Genomic DNA, 20,847 nt, shown 5'->3' on the forward strand with positions numbered 1-20,847 from the left:
AATGATAATTCATTCCACTAGAGAACTATCATTGAACTACCGCACCAATCCCAAATTACATTTTTGGGCTCCTTCTTATTATGAGTGTGTTAGTCTCCTATAAGATATCAAATGTCCACTAATTAAGTGAGTTACTGACAACTCATTTAATTAATATCTAAGTCCAAGAGTAGTACCACTCAACCTTATTATCATGTCGGACTAAGTCCACCTGCAGGGTTTAACATGACAATCTTTATGAGCTCCTCTTGAGGACATTATCAACCTAGTATCACTAGGACACAGTTTCCTTCTATAATCAACAACACACACTATGAGTGATACCATTTCCCAATTTATCGGGTTTATTGATTCATCGAACTAAATCTCACCCATTGATAAATTAAAGAAATAAATATCAAACATATGTGCTTGTTATTATATTAGGATTAAGAGCACACACTTCCATAATAACTGAGGTCTTTATTCCTTTATAAAGTCAGTATAAAAGGAATGACTTCAAATGGTCCTACTCAATACACTCTGAGTGTACTAGTGTAATTATATAGTCAAGATAAACTAATACCTAATCACACTACGACCTTCTAATGGTTTGTTCCTTTCCATTCTGGTCGTGAGCTACTGTTTATAATTTATAAGGTACTGATAACATCATCTTCTGTATGTGACACCACATACTATGTTATCTACAATATAAATTAAATGAACAACTACAAACAAATGTAGATAATTAGACCAAATGTGATTCTTTATTCATAATGAATGTTTACAAAGCTTAGGCTTTCAGTATACACTCCAACAGGCTAGAGGTGCTTCCGCTCGGCCGCCCGACGCAGATGTTGCTTGTTGCTCCGGCCGTTCGGCCGCTGCTTTCTGTTTTTGTTCCACAAGTTTGGCGGCCCTTATCTCGACTAGAGCTTCGAGTTCTTCCGTCGAAAGCGCCACCGTGTGTTGTCGTCCAGCCTCGTCCATCATTCTTGTTCGGATGCAGGTGCGTTCCCACAGACGGCGCCAATTTGATCCTGTCCGAATCGTTGAACCAAAGGACGCTGGGCACGTGGCACGCTCCTAGTCGATGTAGTGAATCTCCGGCTGGTTGAGCGAAGCTCCGGCGATCCTGCACAAGAGTCTAGCCGGGAAGGGGTTCCCGGCGACGACCCTCCGACGCTCAAGTCAGGTAAGTGGTGGAAAAAGGGGCTGCCAAGCTTGTATCATACGTACCTTTGGCGAAGCAACAGCCTCTTTATATAGGACGGAGAAGGAACTAATGCACGCCCACCGAGGTGCATATGTGTCAGCAACCCATACCCCGTTATGCACTTGTCAGAGAGCTTACCTGACACCATACTGCTACAGTCCGAGCATGTTCTTCGATGGGACAGCAGGACCCCCCGTTGTCAGACTAGAAGTATGGTATAGCCATACGACTTGACGGCTATCAGAAGATGTCCCCGTCTTTTACCCACTGTCTGACCGGGACGCCCGGCCTGCCGGGCGGGCGAAGAACGTCGTCCGGACGGCCTTAATTCTTTGCGACGGCCGGGCGGCACATCCTTCCGCTCGGTCATTATGCACTGCTTCATTTGAGCGTCGGAACCCTGGTCCCTACCAGGGTGCCTTTTACTATCAGATTTCCCTTTCTTCCGAGTCCGGTCGGCTCGTCCTTTTCCGGCAAGCCACTGGACCCTTTGACCTCCCCTCAGCGTTGACTCCTTTTTATGGGGTTCCGGATTTTTACCGCCGGATCAACCTGGTTTTTGAAAATTTTACTTTTGTAAAATTAACTTTTAAAAATGTTTCAAGTTCAAGTTTAGTTTGAAAAATTTTGGAATATATAAACTTATGTTACTAAATTAGTTATCTTTCTAACTTAGTCATTTTTCAAAACTTAGCTATTTTGAAAAGGTTAACAAATACTCTTTAAAAGCAAAATCTTTAACTATTAACTCCCCCGAGTCAATCTGACTTGTTTCTTGCAATTGTCCATATTCTTTATTGCAATTTGTCTGTATTTATAATATGTTTGTGTTTGATGAATGTCAAAGGGAGAGGATTAGGTGGTTAAGTTAACCAAAATAAATTGAAAATACAAACTAACTTAAAAACCTGTTAATGCTTGTTTCACTTGCATTTTACACTAACTTAACCAAGTTGTCATTCCATCAAAAAGGGGGAGATTGTTGGTGCGGTTAGCACTAACGGTCTAATCCAAGTTTTGATGAATAACAAAATAGGTTAAGTTAGTTTTGTTGTTGATCTAACACTCTGATCGAGTGTGCAGAAGAAGCTCAGACAGGTCGACGGGCTGACCGGATGTCTGGCACGAAGTCCAGCTAGGTCGACGGGCCAACTGGATAGCTGGCACGAAGTCCAAACGGGTCGACGGGCTGACCGGACGTTTAGCACGAAGTCCAGGTAGGTCGACGGACTGACCGGATAGCTGACACGAAGTCTAGACGGGTCGAAGGGCTAACCGGACGTCTGACAGGTGAGTAAAGGTAAGTCACTAGAGGGGAGTGATTGTGAGGATGCGTTCCCGGGAAGGGAACTTAGGCGCCGATCCGACTTAGAACCATTTCGGAACTCTAAGTCGAGATCGTGACTAGATTTCGATCTCGGAAAGATGAAATCTAAGTAATACTCTTTCTATTTGAATTATGAACTGTGCTAATAATTTGTCTTGCAGGAAATATGAGTGCCTCGGACTAACGTTTTTTTTGCATGAAGGAAACTGCTGGAAAGCAGGGTCCGGGCGCTCGGGAGGTACCCAGGCGCTCGGAGGTCCGGACGCCCGGGAGGTACCCAGGCGCCCGAAGGCAAACTTTTATCATCTTCACGTCATCGCCACATGGAGCCTCTTGGTTGGGTTAGCTACGTCACACCGGGGTGCCCTAAAGGTTCCAGGCGCCCCGAACCTCCTATATAAGGAGGGTCAAGGCTGAAGCTCCAACAACAATCGACAATCAGATCTTCAGTGCTCCTGCGACGCTGCCAAAAGCTCACCGACAAGTTTCTTTTTCTTTCTGTCTTAGTTTTCATAATTGTCGGTATTTTTTTTACTAATAATTCCTGTACTTTCGTTGTAATTCTCATTTCGAATTATTAGTGATTGTCCACCGAAAGCACCCTTGTGTACGGACCTTGGAGTAGGAGTCGACACAGGTTCCGAACCAAGTAAAAATTACTTGTGTCATCTCTCTTTACTTTACTTTTTCTGCTGCGTACTCTCGTTAATTTTTAAATCGATATTCACCCCCCCTCTATCGACTTTCACGATCCAACAGTATTAATGGCAATAACAGGGATTTTTAGCCCATTTATGTATATGGCCTAACTGGGTCGTAACAATATCCTCAAAGGAAGTAGAGTTTTATGGGCGGTCTAGCAAGTCAACATTGACTCTTTTAATGCTTGTCCGATCGGCAGAGCCGATCGGGAGAGTGGGAACAAAGCCCTGAGCGAATCTAGTCCAAGTCGAGAATGAGCCTATAGATAGCCTTTCTGATCGACAGGGTTGATTGGGAGTGAGGGGAGTTGAGTCTTGCATGAGTCCGGTCCCCGCTGGTTGTGGGTTCCACGAGGAACTTGCTCGATCGGTAGGGCTAATCACCCCCCCCCCCCCCCCTTACCGGCGATGGAACCCCTAGTATTATAGGGTTCCATCGGTAGAGATGGAGGATACCGCCCCTTGTTTATCGTGATCTGCCCCTCCATACTTGAATTCCTGGATCCGTCACTGCCGGTAACTTGTCCGATCGACAAGGGTGATCGGGAGTCCCAAGTAACTTCGGTTCGCGCCGAGAATGGGGTCCACGGGGAACCTATCCGATCGGCAGGGTTGATTAGGAGTGAGAGGAGTTGAGTCCCAAGTGAATCTGATTCGCACTAGGAATGAGATCCTCAGGGAACTTATCCGATCAACAAGGTTGATCGGAAGTAAGGGGAACCGAGTCCCAAGGGAGTTGAGTCCCAAGTGAGTCTAATCTACACTGAGAGTGAGGTCATGTATCTGATTGGCAGTGCTAATCGGGAGTGTGAGACTCTACTAGACTAGTTATTTCTGATCCATTTTGGACTTTGATTGTCACCTATGTAAGTCCATTGATCTATTTTCCTTCGAGCCGCCCCTTTATCTATTTGTCGTCTCATAAGTCATGAACTTCAATTTTGTGAGATTTGACACGTTAACTATAAAAAAATATAAGTGATGGAATTAAAATGATTGAAAGTTTTGAAATTACCGTTGACTACAACAGATAACTTAGTTTCATCGGACGATGAGAAATTGATAGTAAGAAGGGAGAAAGCGATAGAGGGAATAGGAAATTCTTATTATTTTTTGGAATCATCTTAGATTATAGGGTAGGATTATACATTACGATAAATACATTTTGAATGAAAATGAAGAGTCAAATTCATCAAATATTAAAGCATCCAAAAAAAAAAATATTCGTAGATACAGTCATATCAATTTCACATTTTTTTCCTTCTAAACTTTTAGTTCAAGATTATTATAATAATAAATAAATACACATTAATAAACAAAAGTGATTATATTAATTTGAGCAAAAGGTAATATCTATACGGTCCAGTATCATTAGTTCTAGGACAAGATAGATACCTTTGCGAGTGAGATCAGATAAGCATTTTACTTTATTTAGAAATGGATCCCGGACCTATTAAATTAAATATCAACTGCGTCATATGTCGGAAAAAACAAAAGAAAAAAACAAGTGATTACATTAATAAACTACGTACAGAACGACTCGTTTCGTTCCTCTGTAGCGCACATGTACTTCTATTTCGATATAAAGAGTGATCAATTGAACAGCAGAAGGATGTCTATTTCGGGTTTCTTGATGCGGTTTCGGCCAACGCTCTTGATCCCTGCCTTGAAACCCCGTCTCCCGATCCTCTCCCTCTCCCCCTCCGATGCCAGCCTTCGTCGCCCCGAACGCGTCCTCTCCAGCCTCCCGCCGTCTCCCTCCCTCTCCCACCTCCTGCAAACCCACGCCCGACTTGTCGTCCTCGGCCTCGCTGCCCACCGCGCCTCCCTCGCCCGCCTCCTCGCCGTCTGCGCCGCCCTCTCACCCTCCGCTCCTTCGCGCTACTTCCGCACCCTCTTTGCCGCCATCGACCGCCCCAACGTCTTCGCCAGCAACAACCTCCTTCGTTGCCTCGCCCGCTCCGAAGACGATGCGGCCGCCCCTGCCCATGACGCCTTCCGTTTCTACTCTCGCTTGCGCCGTACCGGCATCCCGACGAACAATTACACTTTCCCTTTCCTCCTGCAGGCGTGCAGCCGACGCCCGATCATCGGCGAAGGCGCCCAGTTGCACAGTCAGGCAGTCAAGTGTGGGCTTGACCATGATTTGTATGTGAGGAACGCGTTCATAAGCTTTTACGGATCTTGTAGCGCGTTGGATTATGCAAGACGAGTTTTTGATGAACTCCCAGCCCAACGTGATCTTGTTTCTTGGAATGCTATATTGGCAGGGTATGCTCGGGCTGGACGGGTGGATGTTTCACAGAAGTTGTTCGAGGAAATGCCTGAGAGAGACGTAATTTCTTGGAGCACTATGATTATGGGGTATGTTCAAAATGGGGCCTTGGAGAAGGGTTTGGAGTTGTTTAGGGAGTTGATCGCAAAGGGGTTGAAGGTGAATGAGGCCATTTTGGTGACAGTTCTCTCGGCATCCGCACAACTGGGACTGCTAGAGATTGGCAAGTTCATTCATTCGACTATTAGGTCAATGAATTTCCCACTGACTGTTGCACTTGGCACTGCCTTGGTGGACATGTATGCAAAATGTGGTTGCTTAGAGCTGTCAAGAAAGATCTTTAATGAGATGAAGGGGAAGGATGTGTTTTCATGGAACACGATGATTTGTGGATTAGCAACACATGGTCTGGGAAATGAGGCAGTCAAACTGTTCCACCAATTTATAGATAGGGGATTTGTCCCTACAAGGGTGACGTTTGTTGGGGTTCTAAATGCATGCAGCCGTGCTGGTTTAGTTGATGAAGGTCGCCGTTACTTCAAGTTAATGGTAGAAGAATATGGTATTGAGCCAGAGATGGAACACTATGGTTGCCTTGTTGATCTTTTGGGCCGTGCTGGTCTTGTGTCTGAAGCTGTTGAGTTGATTGAAGGAATGACCATCCCTCCTGATCCTGTGTTATGGGGCATTTTGTTGGGGGCTTGCAAGGTACATGGGATGGTAGAATTAGGCATCCGCATAGGGAACAAATTGATTGATCTAGAACCAGGACATGATGGTTACTATGTTCTTTTGGCTGGTATGTATGCCAAGGCAAGGAAATGGGAAGATGTTATCAACGTTCGACGATTGATGTCTAACCGAGGAACAAACAAAATTGCTGGTTGGAGTTTGATCGAGGCTCATGGGAAATTGCATAAGTTTGTGGCAGGAGATAAACAGCATAAAGATTATCCAGAAATCCACAAGACACTTGAAATGATTGTAACAAGATTGAGAGATGCTGGTTATCGACCTGATGTATCGGCTATATTGCATGATATTGATGAGGAGGAGAAGATCCATGTGATCAAGGAGCATAGTGAAAGATTGGCAATTGCTTTTGGTTTAATGGTGGTTGAGGTGGGTTATCCTATTCGAATTGTGAAAAACTTGAGAGTTTGTGGGGATTGTCATGAGTTTAGCAAGTTGGTCACTGAGGTGTTCAATAGAGAGATTATTGTGAGAGATGGGAGTAGATTTCATCATTTGAAGGAAGGAAAATGCTCGTGCCTTGACTATTGGTGATTATAAAATAGCCATTATTCCATAAGGTATAGGCTGATGCTTTTCTCTGACTGGAAAACAAATGCAAACTGTTTATGATTTGTCTGACTTATTCCTCTCGTTGTTGGACTCTGCAGCACTTTCATCATCGGTTGTATTGCTTCAGATGATGTTCAAATTGTCATTACACTCCTATTCTTAGAAGCTTTGGCTTATCCAAGATTGCATCAGTCCACATAATTGATGTGCAACTGGAAAAGTGAGGTGCTGGGTCTGCAGCAGTCTCTCGAGTTGGGATCACATCGCAGTTTTGTGTTTCTTTGAGTTTGTCTTAGTCTAGCTCTGCAGCAGTCTCAGCTCGGCTATGCAGTCGGCTGCATCCACAAATGCACCACCATTGGTGGCTGTCAATGATCGATGGAACATGAGTGGTCATTGCTTCTCAACTGTGCTCTGTTTTGCGGCAGCGGTTGTCAGCTTGACGATCTTGCCTCTGTGTGGGCGCCGCCGCCCGTTGTCTTAGATTCCTATATAAGGATTCAGATAAGTCAGTTCATTCGAAGGCACATGTATGATGTTGCATGTCCATAGTCGTATCCTTCGTTTTTGCCGATGCTCCAGTAATTTCTTGCCGTGTGGTTGACAGTTGGAAACGATGCTATTTTACCAATGAAACTGGAAAAGGAAAAACTCTGTTGGTTTTTTTTTTTGGTGGAAGTAAGGAAAGATTCATCAACCCGGAAGCTAGGGAGAAAAAGCTTTCTGTTGATTTTTTTTTATATAGCAAAAAAGTGAGATAATATATGTATTTGGATCTTATATGTTTCTTTTTTCAACCTCATTTTTGTTTGTTCGTTGACTTATTTAATATTTAATATTTAATATTTAATATTTAATATTTAATATTTTTGGAGCATGGTTGTCAACGGCGTGCCTTAGTGGTACTTTCTGACACTTACCAAAAGTTAAAAAGATGATTAATTGGAAATATAGTTCTGTGGTTGATTTGATAAAGATTTCGTGCTATTTTATAAGGAGCATAGTATCGGAGTAGAGAAAAGGTCTTCGATGTTGATCTTTAAGTCAGTACACGATTTGGATAAAGAAAATGGTAGCAGAATATTGTAGTAACAAGCGTGTCAAAATACAGAGCATCGTATATCTCTGTTCACAGATGGAAATTTATTTTATAGTATCACTGTTACATTATGTATACATCTCAGAGCATTAATACATTTTCCAAAGTACTTCTAAAACACGATAGGTCATAAAATGACTCTAACACCTTTCCTTAAATAAGCGCGCAAATCTTTGCAATATGATAGGTTGGAAGTTTCAGATGTGCGATTTGTTTGTGAGATATTCTTTATCCTTTATGATAGTAACTTCTAAAAAAGTACGACATGATAGGTGTACGGGGCTTGATGTGGGCTGATCGGTTGCCACTCGGTCGAGGGATCGTCAGCACGGCCTCACGGAATGTACTCAACAACTCGTTTTTCACTCAGGCCTTCATTTTGCCAAATGAGGTGCCATATGTCTAATCGGTCCTTGGGTCCGATTGGAGGGGGTAGTGGACCGAGTAAATTAGTACTTAACTTCAAACCTCATCTGCAAATTACGAAGGGCAACCGCTTGGGAAATCCGGTCAGCCCTTTACATCCGACTGACAATGTGAGGTCCGCTCAACCAATTTAGCGTGGTCAGCAGTTCGAGGTTCGTACGACCATGCGACTTTAGCCGCTTGACTTTAGCTTCCACGTCGGTTGGCTCTCCCTACTTTGACCTACTTTTAGGAGACCCATCTTTATCACAGTATCACAAGCCTCCCCCTCAAGTCTAATTGAAAAAGACTGCAAATCTGACTGATTGGACACTTAGTATTATTTGCAGCTCTCATTTTCGACTGGGCATTCTGCTGGCTTGGTTTTCGCTCAGTATAAATGACCGCTGCCTTCATCTATAACTACTCCCTGCATTTTTTACTCTCGAATAGAGGCTTCGTGGTATGATGTGCTCGGCTTGAATGCCTGCGGCACTTGGCTGTTTGTCATCTTTTGCATCTTCTTTAATACAACTGATGTCATCATGATTTCTTGGAAATCGATCAAATCCCCCCTCATTAATGTAAAGCATGCTGAGTATACTTTTCAATCATAAGCCTGTTGGTTACTTCCATTCCTCATAAATGCATCCTATGATTGACCGCCACATGTCACACTCTAGTGCCATCAAATGTTTGATGTGATAGGCGACTGTTAGAATTCGATGTAGCAGCCACCTTTTTAAATTTTGACGGCCTAGATTAAATCCTGTTTTTCTAAACCTTTGATCATGTGGCCACAAACAACCGTCGATAAGGTTTTTAAGGCCTTCATTTTTATCGGCACTGTATCATTGTCACTTTTGCCTTCGTCTTCTTCCTTCTTGATTCCTTGTTTGTCGTCATTAGTGAACCACACCTAGTAAGTTCCATCTTTATTCTCTCTACTTTCAATCATCTTTTTCCATGCCCACTTCTCCATCGCCTCCTCTGATGCCCCCGGATTATGGTATACCTCCACCTCATTAGACTTTAATGGCGATGAGGTGGATTAGATGAAACTCACATATCACATTCCTTCCGACCATCAGCTTGCCATCTCTTCTGCATATGACCGCCCCATACGCCTCCCAAAGGCTTTCTCACTTTCTTTAAGAATCAACTTTATGCTAGTCTTCATTTTCCTATATATCCTTTTATCTCTTAAGTCTGTAGATATTTTCATATTTCTCTTTAGTAGCTAGTTCCTAACTCGTTTAAGCTTTTGTATGTGGGTGGCAGTACTGTTCCAATTGTATTGTATCCCCCTTCATCCGCACATTTTCTATTATTTTTATTATCCTAAATTATCCGAGCAGGACATCTTCCTCTTTCAAGCCCGAATGGTGCTGTTATTTTGACAAGATGCCCTCATCCAATAAGGGTTGGAAGTTGCACTATTTCTATCTCCGACTTCCCGATCAAGCATCCTTCCCGATTGGATGACAAATAGAGCTACCCAACTCTCCCAAGCTAGGAAAATATAGATGGGACCCGGTCTACCTCCAAGCCACTTCGCAGCTGGCTAGCCTAAAATATTGCATACACAAGCTGCTGTTAGAGGGCGTTTTATACATGTTCGGGCTGAGTCCCGTCAGCACCCGGCTGCTCGACCCTTTTAGTGAGCAGTTTTCCCTTCCATTATTTTTTGATCTAATTGATTTTGTCATCTTTTGTAAGCTAAAGTGATGTTCAAGGCTCCGCTTAGCGGAACCAGCAAGTTAACCCATGAAGAAGTCGAAGCTCATAGAGCTGCCGAGCTGGAGCGTCATGGGCACTTGTCGATCGAAACCTCTGAAGGGTTGATCGACAATGAAGAAGCGAGCTAAGTGGCGGTGAGTGATGCCACTGCTAACACAAAGGAGCTACCTCCTGAGCAGCCTTCCATGGCACCCATAGTGGTTCCCTCAGAGTCCACCATATAAGTACCCCGTGGTAGTTTTGATATGATCAACCAAGTAAAGTTAAGTCTTGTTGGTATTTAACCCCTGTGTCTAAGTGTGCAGGAACTTAAAAGTACAGGAAGTCGAGCGAAAGACGCAGCTAGCGAGAAGGAAAGCACGGGAGAGAGCCGACGAGCTCGGTGCGTCCGAGGTACAAGGTGCAGCGGAAGAGTACGCGGGCAGACGAGAAGGAGGCGTACGACGTTTCCGAGGGACGAGAAGCTAGAGCAAAAGTTTACTCGAAGTCTGAAAGTTGAGTTCGGGTGAGCCCTATTCCAGATGGCCGAGATCACCCAAGTCGAGCCGAAGCCGGAGCGGAAGAACCTGAACCAAGCTTTTATCCTAAACGTGACATGGCACATTTTGGTGCAATGGGGATAAAAGTTTATCCCCCTCCCAGACGCCTGGAACCCTTCCAAGGGCCTGACCAGGGCTATAAATACAACCCTAGTCCTAAAAGGTCAGGACAACACTTGATAATTCATGTCTTTTCAATCTTGTTCTGTAACTGAGTAATTTTATTGTTGTAAAGAGGTTTCTCTGCCTGAAGGAGAGTTTAGTGCACTTTCATCTTCCTTGGATTAACAATCACCCCGATTGTAACCAAGTGAATTCTGTTGTGCCTCTTCCTTTCTTTAATTAGTCTTTTATTTTTTTTATGCAAGTGTTAGATTTATTGAAGCTATAAAAGTTCGAGGAAGGTTCATTTTTATTTACAAGGTCATTCACCCCCTTCTAGCCAGCCGCTAAGGGTCCAACAAGTGGTATAAGAGCCAAGTTCACTTCAGGACGACTAACCGTCGAACAAAGCACACGAGATGGCTGAACCGAGCATCAATCCATCGAAGTTCGAGGGAGAATTTACGAGCTGGAAGAAAAAGATGGAGATATTTTTTAAAAAATGATTTTGAATTATTAATAATTATGAAATATGATTTTGTAGCTCATAAGATAAAGAAGAATATCAATGGGAGAAGAAGGAGCAAGCTGACTTCGTAGCAAACGATAAAGCAGAGTTCCATCTGCTGAGCGTCTTATCGCCACAAGAAGTCAACTGGATCAGAACCTATGAGTCAGCCAAGGAGCTCCATGAAAAATTCCTAGAACTACACGAAGGGACCTCGAAGATAAAACTAGAGAGACGGGACCTGCTCTAGAACCATATCAGCAACCTCAGGTTAGAAGAAGGCGAAACCGTCTCACACCTCCACTCAAGAATCAAGGAACTCATCACCGAACTCACGAATCTCGGAGAAAAGGTAACTAACCGAGATTCGCTAAGGTACGCACTTAACACATTTCCTAGTACTTCGGAATGGTCGACCTTAGTAGATGCGTATTTCATTTCTAAGGATTTAGAGGTAAGCACTTTATAAGAACTTTTTTTCAACATTTGAAATTCATGAGTCAAGATGTGCAGGTCTAAAGAAGAAATCAAGGCAAAACATTGCCTTAAAAGCTAAAACAGACGAATCAGATTCCGAGACATCACTTGACGATGATGAAACGATGTTAATGGTAAGAAAATTTTAAAAATTATTTAAATCTAATAAATTTAATCAAGTGCAGGGAACAAAAAGAAAAAGGAAAGTAAGATGCAACCGCTGCAATGAAGAAGAGCATGTCAAAGATAACTACCCAAAATTGAAAAGCAAAGACAGGGACAAGGAAAAGAACAAGAAGCCAGTCCGACCCAAGTATAATCTAAAGGCGATGTGGGACGACACGTCATCCGAATCAGAGATAGAAGTGTTGGATCGAGAAGCGCTAGAGGGGGTGAATAGCGCTCATGGCTTTCACTTGTTCGATTTTAAAACGTATCAAGAATAAACGCAGCGGAAATAATGAAAGGAAACAAACACACAGTCACAAAGACTCCAAGATTTACTTGGTTCGGAGCCTAGGGCGACTCCTACTCCGAGGTCCACGTTTGTTGAACGTTTACTTTGGGCAACAACTATAATTCTGAAAAAGTGTTACAAATTAAGTACAATAAAAACTGTAATAAACTGTTGGTGCGGGAAGCATCCGACGATCGAACTCGTGTTTTGATAATGGCAAATGATTCAAAGTTAAGGTGTTTTGTAATCTAACAAGTCTGCTTGAGGATTTCAAGAAAGTCCTAGTTGCGGTTAGGCAAAGGGAAAACCCTAGGGGGTGGTAACCCTATGCGGAAAGTCTTGGCAGGTCGATGGTTTCAGGCAAAAGTCCTAGGGGGTGGTAACCCTAGGTGGAAAGTCCTGGTGTCGCGAACCAGGCGAAAGACTGGATCAGCCGGGAAGCAGAAGTCCAGCAGAAAGTCCGGGAGCCTCGAATGCCGAGCAAAAGTCCAGTCGATCTGGAGGATCGAACTGGCATTAGGTAATCTCTCCTGAGGGGAGTAGGTGAGGACGCGTTCCCCGTAGAGGGAACAGTAGGCGTCGGGTCGACCTAGGGTTTCCGGTCGAAAACCCGAAGTCGGACTCGGACAGTCCGGAGACTGTCTATACTTCATTTATCATATTTATTGTGCTAACTTTGTGTTGCAGGATAGTGTTTGGGACTAACATATCTTGCAGGTGCAAAGGAACAACCTAAAACCTCGAATGAACAGTGTCCGAGGCGCCTCCATGGAGTTTGGAGGCGCCTCGGGTGCAAAAGCTGACCTGGCTGCGAAGCTTCAATGGAGGCGCCTTGAAGGTGGTATAAGGCGCCTTGAGCAGGGTATAAGGCGCCTTAAACAAATGAAGTTCGACCAGTTCAAGTCTCATCCACACGGAAGACTCGGCAGTATGGAGGCGCCTTGAACAGCCTTCAAGGCGCCTTGAACACCCTTTATAAGGGGGTTTCGACCAGCACTTCAAACAATCAAGTTCTAAGCTTTCTTCCTTCAACGTGCTGCTAACTCAATCATTCCGAAGTGCTGCTACAACATTCCGACGACCCGGAGCTCCATTTTCTTCTTTCTTAAGTTGTCGGTACAAAGTTATTTCAATACTTTCATTGTAATTTATAATTCTTATCGAGCTTATAGTTGTAGCCTACCGGAAGCGATCAAGGATCGCGGGCCTTCGAGTAGGAGTCGCCTTAGGCTCCGAACGAAGTAAATCCTCCGTGTTCTTCTGTGTGTGTTTCTCTATTTCATTTCCGCTGCATTAATTTCTGAACGAGGTTTTAATTATTTCGATAGTTTTACGATTACGATAAACGAACGATTTAGCCACGAGCGCTATTCACCCCCCCTCTAGCGCGATCTCGATCCAACATAAACTTTATATCGACAATAAAAATACTCAGTTTGAAGCTTCTGATCATCGGGGACTTGCTACAGCCTTTCTGGATTGTCAATTGCGCGGCACGAAGAAGAATGATTACTTGGAAGTTGTTGTTCTAAGTTGCTGGTCGAGATAGCCTTAAATAGGTCATTGAGGGCTCCTCCAATGCCTCATGGAGGCGCCTCAAACCCCAAAGTCTATCTCGTCATCATCGTTGTTGATAAGCCTTGCTGCCTGCCACTTATCTGCCTGAGGGCGCCTCCATCATCACTCCAAGGCGTCTCTAAGCAGCGATCCAGGGCGCCTTCAAGTCCATGGAGGCGCCTCCAGCTCCTCTGCACAACTAGCTCACCCATGCACCAGAGGCACCTCCAAGCTCCATAGAGGGCACCTCGGGTACTGTTCATCCGAGGTAAGATGTTCACTTTAGTCCCTGCAAAATATGTTAGTCCATAAAATAACAACATACCCTACAAGACAAAGTTAGCACAATATAAATATGATAAATTAAGTAATCGACAGTCACCGGACTGTCTGGTTCTGATTTCGAATTTTCGACTGGAAACCCTAGATCAAACCGACACCTACTGTTCCCTATTCCGGGGAACGCGTCCTCACCTACTTCACTCAGGAGAGTATACCTGATGTCAGTCTGGTCCTCCAGACCTACTCGACTTTCTGCCTAGGGTTACCACCCCTAGGACCTAGGATTATCACCCCCTAGGATTTTTCGCCACCTAGGGTTATCTCCCCCTAGGACCTAAGGTTACCCCCCTTAGGATTTCCACCACCTAAGGTTACCATCCCCTAGGACCTAAGGTTGCCGTCCCTTAGGGTTTTCCTCCACATAGGGTTACACTACAAGAAAACAGAGCTTCAAAAACGGATTTTTAAAACAGAATTAAAATCTGTTTTAAATTTTAGTAAATTAAAAACGAATTTAATACGGAATTACTAATCTATTATATTTAAATAAAATATAATATATAAAAAAATATTTGAGACAGAATTTAAAACAAACCCAAAACAAATTTATAAAATAAATATTTATAAACAAAAATAAATACAGATTTGAAATAGAATTTAATACAAAATTTTATTTGTCAACAAATCCGTTTATATATTTTTAAACAAAAATAAATTCTGTTTTTAATTTATATAAATTGTAAAGAAATGTATTAAATTATTATTATTTTATTTTATTTTATTTTTACAAAACCCTATACTAAATCCCTCGCCGACTTACATATTCTCCATGTCTTTCCTCGCGACATCCTTCCTCGCCGACTTGCTTTCTTCTTCTCCTCTTATCTCGCCGACTCCTCTGCATACTTATTCTCGTTCGCGAACGCTTTCTCGCTGACTTTCTGCTATTATCTCGCCGATTGTATCTCACCGGCTTGGTCAATCTCGCCGACTTCGTCTGTTGCTCTCTCTCAAAAGGTAATCCCTAATTTCTTCTTCTTCCTCTTGTTGTGTGAGACTGCCACGCCGCACATCCTTGCTTTTGTCGGCGGCCACTGCCACAGACGCATGTGCCACCAGATAATTACTACAGACAGCAACAATGTTAGACGCTCAGCGACCAAATTTGCAAAAATTTGTGAGATTACTGTTGTTTAGGGAAAAACCGAGCATGAGGCAGAGAGGCATGCGGATTGCTATCCTACATTGTTCCTCACAAATTTGTGAGATTGCCTCACAAATTAATTTCTAATTTGTGAGATTGCTAATTGATAGGATAATTTCTTTGCTTGAAAGGTTTACACTTCAGATTTGAATTACTGCACTTCTCTTATGAAGTTTTTTTACACTGCTTCCTCTTATGAAGTCTTTTTGCAATGCTTCCTCATAGTAATCAAAAACCTTTCAAGTTTTCACCACATGTATGAACTCGACCATGTTAAAAGAATACTAGAAACCTTTCAATATATACTGGAGCATGTAGATTATAATATTGCTTATACCATGTGGATTGATCTTTGTTTCAATTTTATTGTGTTGATTTTGATCTTTGTTTCGAACAAAGTGTAATAAGATGACTTGGTTTGTAGTGTACTATTGTTTTTGTCAATTTTTTGCAAAGAGTTAAACTTGATTCTGTGTTTGATCTTAGAGATAAATTGATTCAATTTTTGGCTTACTACCTTTTACTGTTGTTTACTGCTGTTAGTAGTAAATATAAATTTTTTCTATTATGAGTTTTTGCTGTACTGTTGTTCACAAATGCTGTTAGTAGTGAATAAGATTACTGTTGTCAGTTTTTGTAATATGTATTGCTATTTACTGCCATTATAGTAAGTAGCAGTAGATTTGTTACTGCTATTGTCTTTGCTGAATTCTAGAGAAATTGTGTTTACTGCAGAAATTGTGTTACTGATATTGCCTTTGCTGAATTCTGCTATTGTTACTGCAGAAATTGTGTTTACACTCTGTTACTGCTATTGCTACTGCTGTTTGTATTATTGCTAGTGTTTACTGCTAGTGTTTACAGCATAATGTTTACTGCTAGTGTTTACAGCATAATGTTTACTGCTAGAGTTTACTACTAGTATTTTGCATATTGTAATATGTACTGCTGTTAGTAGTGAATATAGATTTTTTCTATCATGAGTTTTTGGTGTACTGTTGTTCACAAATGCTGTTATCAGTGAATAAGATTACTGCTAGTGAGTTTTTTTTTATCGTGAGTTTCTACAGAAATTGTGTTTACTGCAGAAATTGTGTTTACTGCAGTTGTGTTTACTGCATAAATTGTATTATTTCTATCGTGAGTTTCTGCAGAAAACGTGTTTAATGCAGATATTGTGTTACTGCTATCATAGTGCACTACAAGGTTTGATTTGAAAGGAGTATAGCCGAATAAACACCTGGAAGTTAGTTAGGTATAGATAAATACAATAGTATGCACCAGGAAGTCAGTTAGGTATAGAAATAGTTATAACCTTGAGTAAGAATTGATTTAAGGTAAAGCCAAGGATAACTATAATATAGAGAAAGAATAGACTTAGAGAAAGAAAAGGAATTTGTCACGTTTGATTTAAGGTAAAGCCACAGGATAACTATAACTAACTTCCAGGTGTGTTACTGTGTTGTTTACTAAATTTTATTTTATTTACATAAATTTATCATGTTTACTGTTTTCTATAAAAAAAAATTATTTACATAGTGTAATCTGTACTGCATAGTACTTATTGTCGTTCACTTAAGAAATTTGTTGTTCACTTCAGAAATTTTAAATACTGATTTTTATTTGTTCTTTACTATAATTATGTTTTGCTGAACTTTTTCTTGTATTCTCTTTTGTTGAATTTTTTATTTATGTGATGCAGGATGTCAAATAGAGGGACAAAAGATATTAGTTCTAGTAAAGGAAGATCAAGGGGGAGAGGTCGAAGTAGATGGCAATCTCTTAGAATACAAGATGAGTATGTAATGTATATATTTTTTTATTAATGGTATACAAATTTGAATAAAACATTGAGTTACATAATATTTACTTTAATGATGATATATGTAGGCAACATGATACAATGCCTGAACTTGACAACATACCAAATGAAGTATAGGTAAGAAAAGAGAAAATAAACTCATCGAGGAAAGTAGACAAAGGGAAGAAAAACTTATGGAGGAAGGTAGACAAAGAGAAGAAAATCTTAAGGAGATGGTTCGTAAGATGATTCAAGAGGCGGGATATACAAATCATTTGTATCAAGGAGGATCTGGTCCTCGTGAGCGTCGTGATAAACGAAATAAAAATTAGATTTATTTAGATACTATGAATATTTAGATGATGTGATATTTTTGAATTAAACATTAATTATTTCAAATATTTTTATTTATTTGAAATGTGTGATTGTTTCTGTTAAAATAATAGGTAGATGAGAAAAAAATAATATAATAAAAAATTATTGATAAATTTAAATATGAATTTTGTAAATAGATTTATAAACAAATTAAAATATTTTTGATATGTTATTTGAGACAGATTAATAACAAATTTAAAATAAAATTAGAGATGAAATTTATATACGAATTTATAAATATGATTGTAAACGGATTTATAAACAAATTAAAATTATATTTAATATATAATTTATGACAGACTAATGACAGATCTAAAACAAAATTAGAGACAAAATTTATTTTCAAAAATAATTTCATTTGGTTAAATTAAAAACAGATATATAAACGATTTTTCAATCCGTTTATGAAATTAGAGACAGAATAGTTCCGTCTCAAAATTAGCTACGGAGCTTTCAATAACGGAATGTTGAGACGAAATATTCTATTTCAAATATTGTTTAGAGACAGAAAAAAGGCTTTCAGAAACAGAATTTTTCGTCTCTAAAGCCCTGTTTTCTTGTAGTGTTACTGTTGGTTTTATTTTGTAGGGCAATTCACCCCTCCCCTCTTGCCGGCCTCCAAAGGGACCAACAAGTGGTATCAGAGCAAGGCACGCTTCAAGAGGACTAACCGCCGATCGAAGCAACAAAATGGCCGGACCAAGCATCGTCCCACCAAAATTCGAGGGGAACTTCGCAGACTGGAAGCGTCGTATGGAGGTATTCCTAAAAACAGATTTTGAAATTAGATTTATTATGAAATATGATTTTGTAGCTCCAATAGATAAAGATGGAAAAGAAAAAGAAGAGAGCGATTGGACAAAGAAGGAGCAGAATGAGTCGGTAGCAAACAGCCGTGCGGAACATCACCTGCTGAGCGTGTTACCGCCTCAAGAGGTCAACCGCATCGGAAACTATTTATCTGCTAAATAACTTTGGGAGAAGTTCTTGGAACTCCACGAAGGCACGTCCGAAGCAAAGCTCGCTAGAAGGGACATCCTCCGCAACAAACTGATGAACATCCGTCTAGAGAAAGGTGAGAAAGTAGCTGGTTTACACGCAAAGGTAAAAGAACTAGTTACTGGTCTCGAGAACCTCGGTGAAACGATAACAAATCGGGACACTATACGCTACGCGCTCAACGCGTTTCCAAGAACTCCGGAATGGACATCAATCGTCGACGTCTACTACATCTCAAAAGACCTGGAGGTAAGCACTTTAGAAGAGTTGTTTTCTACTCTTGAATTGCATGAAACCAGGTATGCAGGAACGACAAAGGATACAACCCAGACTATGGCGCTGAACGTAACCCAGAAGGATGAACTCGAGTCAGACTCCGAAGACGATCAAGAAGCATACATGGTAAGAAATTTTAAAAAAAAATTTAGATCTAATAAATTTAAAATGCAGAATAAAAGGAATCAAAAAGGTGGAAGAAAGGTGCGGTGCTACTAGTGTCAGAAGGAGGGACACCTAAGAGAAGACTGCCCAGAACTCAAGAAGGCCAAAAGGAAGTCTCCCAAGAAACACAACCTAAAAGCAACTTGGGACGACACTTCTTCATCTGAATCAGAAGCTCAAGAATATGCCGGAATATCACTAATGGCAAGCTACGATAGACAAAGTATATCAGAACCTAGCATCGATGAAGGGGGAGCGACCTCGGATGAAAGCAGTGAAACAGGGGGAGATTCAGGCTTCAAGTCCGATATGGTAAGTGAGGTATGCCTCTTACCCCCTGATCAACTTTATTCTGGCATTAAGGCAATGACGAAATCTATGTATAAATTAGAAAATGAAAATATCAAATTAAAAAATGAAACTTTGGAAACAAAAAGAATTTTAGCAAAATCATGTCTTATAGAGGATTTTGATAAATTGAAAATTGAAAATGAAAAACTAAAAGAAGAAATAGAAAGATTGAAAAAATATAAAAGTTCAAATATTTCTACTTTTAGAAATTATAGAGGTTTAAATTGGTATTATAGATTTCATCAAAGTCAAATTAGAAATATATCAAAAATCTATGTACCTAGGAAATACTTGGTTAACCCTGTAGGTAGGAATCTCTACTGGGTTCCAAAAACCTGTTTAATCTAAAATTAGACTTAGCATTTTCAGCAAGGAAATTAAACGACTAATTTCATTATGAGGCTTTGTCTAAGGAAGTAGTTGTTGCTCCAATAACCAAGAAGGCCTAGTGCCTCGCCACGACCTGGAAGCCAAGTATCGAAATAAAAAGTTTAATTGACTAACTGAAAAAGCATTAATTTAATTTACCTAATGCTTTAAAAGAGTTATTCAATTTGTGTTAGAAAATATTTAAAATTAATTTATAAATAAAAAAAAAATTATTGACTTAGATATTTTTTAACTTAGGAATTTTTCTATGAATATTGTCTTAGACATTTTTCTTTGAAAATTGACTTAGAAATTTTTTGAGTTATCTTAGATTTTTTTTTTATATTGCCTTATAATTTTTCTTAAAATTGACTTAGAATTTTTTTTAAAAGTTAACTTAGAATTTTTTTTATGATAATTTTGCCTTATCATTTTTTCTTAAAATTGACTTAAATTGTTTAATTAAAAAAAATTTTTTGGGAATGTTGAGATAAGTTTCAAACTTAAATTTTTTTTTTTATAAACACTTGTGACTGTTTTTATCTGAAAAGTGTTTGAATTTACCTTAGACTTGTTTATCACCCCAATTTTTATGTGATCAAAGGGGGAGAAGTATGTTAAGTCTAGGGGGAGATACTATAATTTTTCAATTGAAAAATATTTGGACTTATTGGAAAATAAATCGTTTTTATTGCATATGGTTACCCTAACTTAACTTGGGTTGCTCACATCAAAAAGAGGGAGATTGTTGGAACCCCAAGGTGTTTTGATGTGATCAAACAAGCTAAGTTATGTCTTGCGTTTGTTTAACCCTTGTGTCTAAGTGTGCAGGAGCTTAGGAACACAGGAAGTCGAGCGGAAGACGCGGCTAGCGAGAAGGACGGCACGGGAGAGAGCTGACGGGCTCGGTGCGTCTGAGGGACGAGGTGTCCGCGGAAGAGTACACCGGTGGACGAGAAGAGCGTGCGCGGCGCTCGAGGGACGAGAAACCGGGAAGGAAGGCTGCTCGAGGAGAAGGCCGGAACATGGGTTTGGGTGAGCCCTATTCCGGAAGGCCGAGATCACCCAAGCTAGCGGAGCCGGAGCGAACAGACCCGGACCGAGACTGGGACTTGACGGAGAAGTGATCCCGGACAAAAAGTCAACCGCAGTTGACTTTTTGCTCCGGGGCGCCCGGAACCATTCCGAGCGCCCGGAGCTGTCCGGGGCGCCCGGAATGCTTCCGGGCGCTCGGAGCATGATTTTGACCAGGATCGCGATTTTCGTAATCTGACCGTTGGGGGATAAAGTTTATCCCCCCGGGGGCGCCCGGAACCCTTCCAGGCGCCCGGACCA

General features: G+C 41.1%; 1 protein-coding gene and 1 long non-coding RNA gene across 2 annotated transcripts; both read left to right on the top strand.

The window, feature by feature from the left end:
• The first annotated feature begins 4,775 nt into the window (after nucleotides 1-4,775).
• LOC122017327 (pentatricopeptide repeat-containing protein At3g62890-like) lies at nucleotides 4,776-7,616 on the top strand. The gene is made up of 2 exons (XM_042574907.1): nucleotides 4,776-6,814; nucleotides 6,905-7,616. Exon 1 carries the CDS (start codon nucleotides 4,791-4,793, stop codon nucleotides 6,786-6,788), a length of 1,998 nt encoding a protein of 665 aa, XP_042430841.1. The 5' UTR covers nucleotides 4,776-4,790; the 3' UTR covers nucleotides 6,789-6,814; nucleotides 6,905-7,616.
• Nucleotides 7,617-14,815: 7,199 nt separating this feature from the next.
• Nucleotides 14,816-17,395, top strand: LOC122017460. The gene is made up of 3 exons (XR_006121364.1): nucleotides 14,816-14,989; nucleotides 16,879-16,974; nucleotides 17,067-17,395. It is a non-coding gene; the product is annotated as an uncharacterized LOC122017460 (long non-coding RNA).
• The last annotated feature ends 3,452 nt before the right edge of the window (nucleotides 17,396-20,847 follow it).

Source organism: Zingiber officinale, chromosome 8B (assembly GCF_018446385.1).
Source record: "Zingiber officinale cultivar Zhangliang chromosome 8B, Zo_v1.1, whole genome shotgun sequence".
NCBI lineage: Eukaryota > Viridiplantae > Streptophyta > Magnoliopsida > Zingiberales > Zingiberaceae > Zingiber > Zingiber officinale.

Coding starts and splice junctions, on each gene's coding strand:
- LOC122017327 (XM_042574907.1), top strand. CDS start 4,791: ATGTACTTCTATTTCGATATAAAGAGTGATCAATTGAACAGCAGAAGG.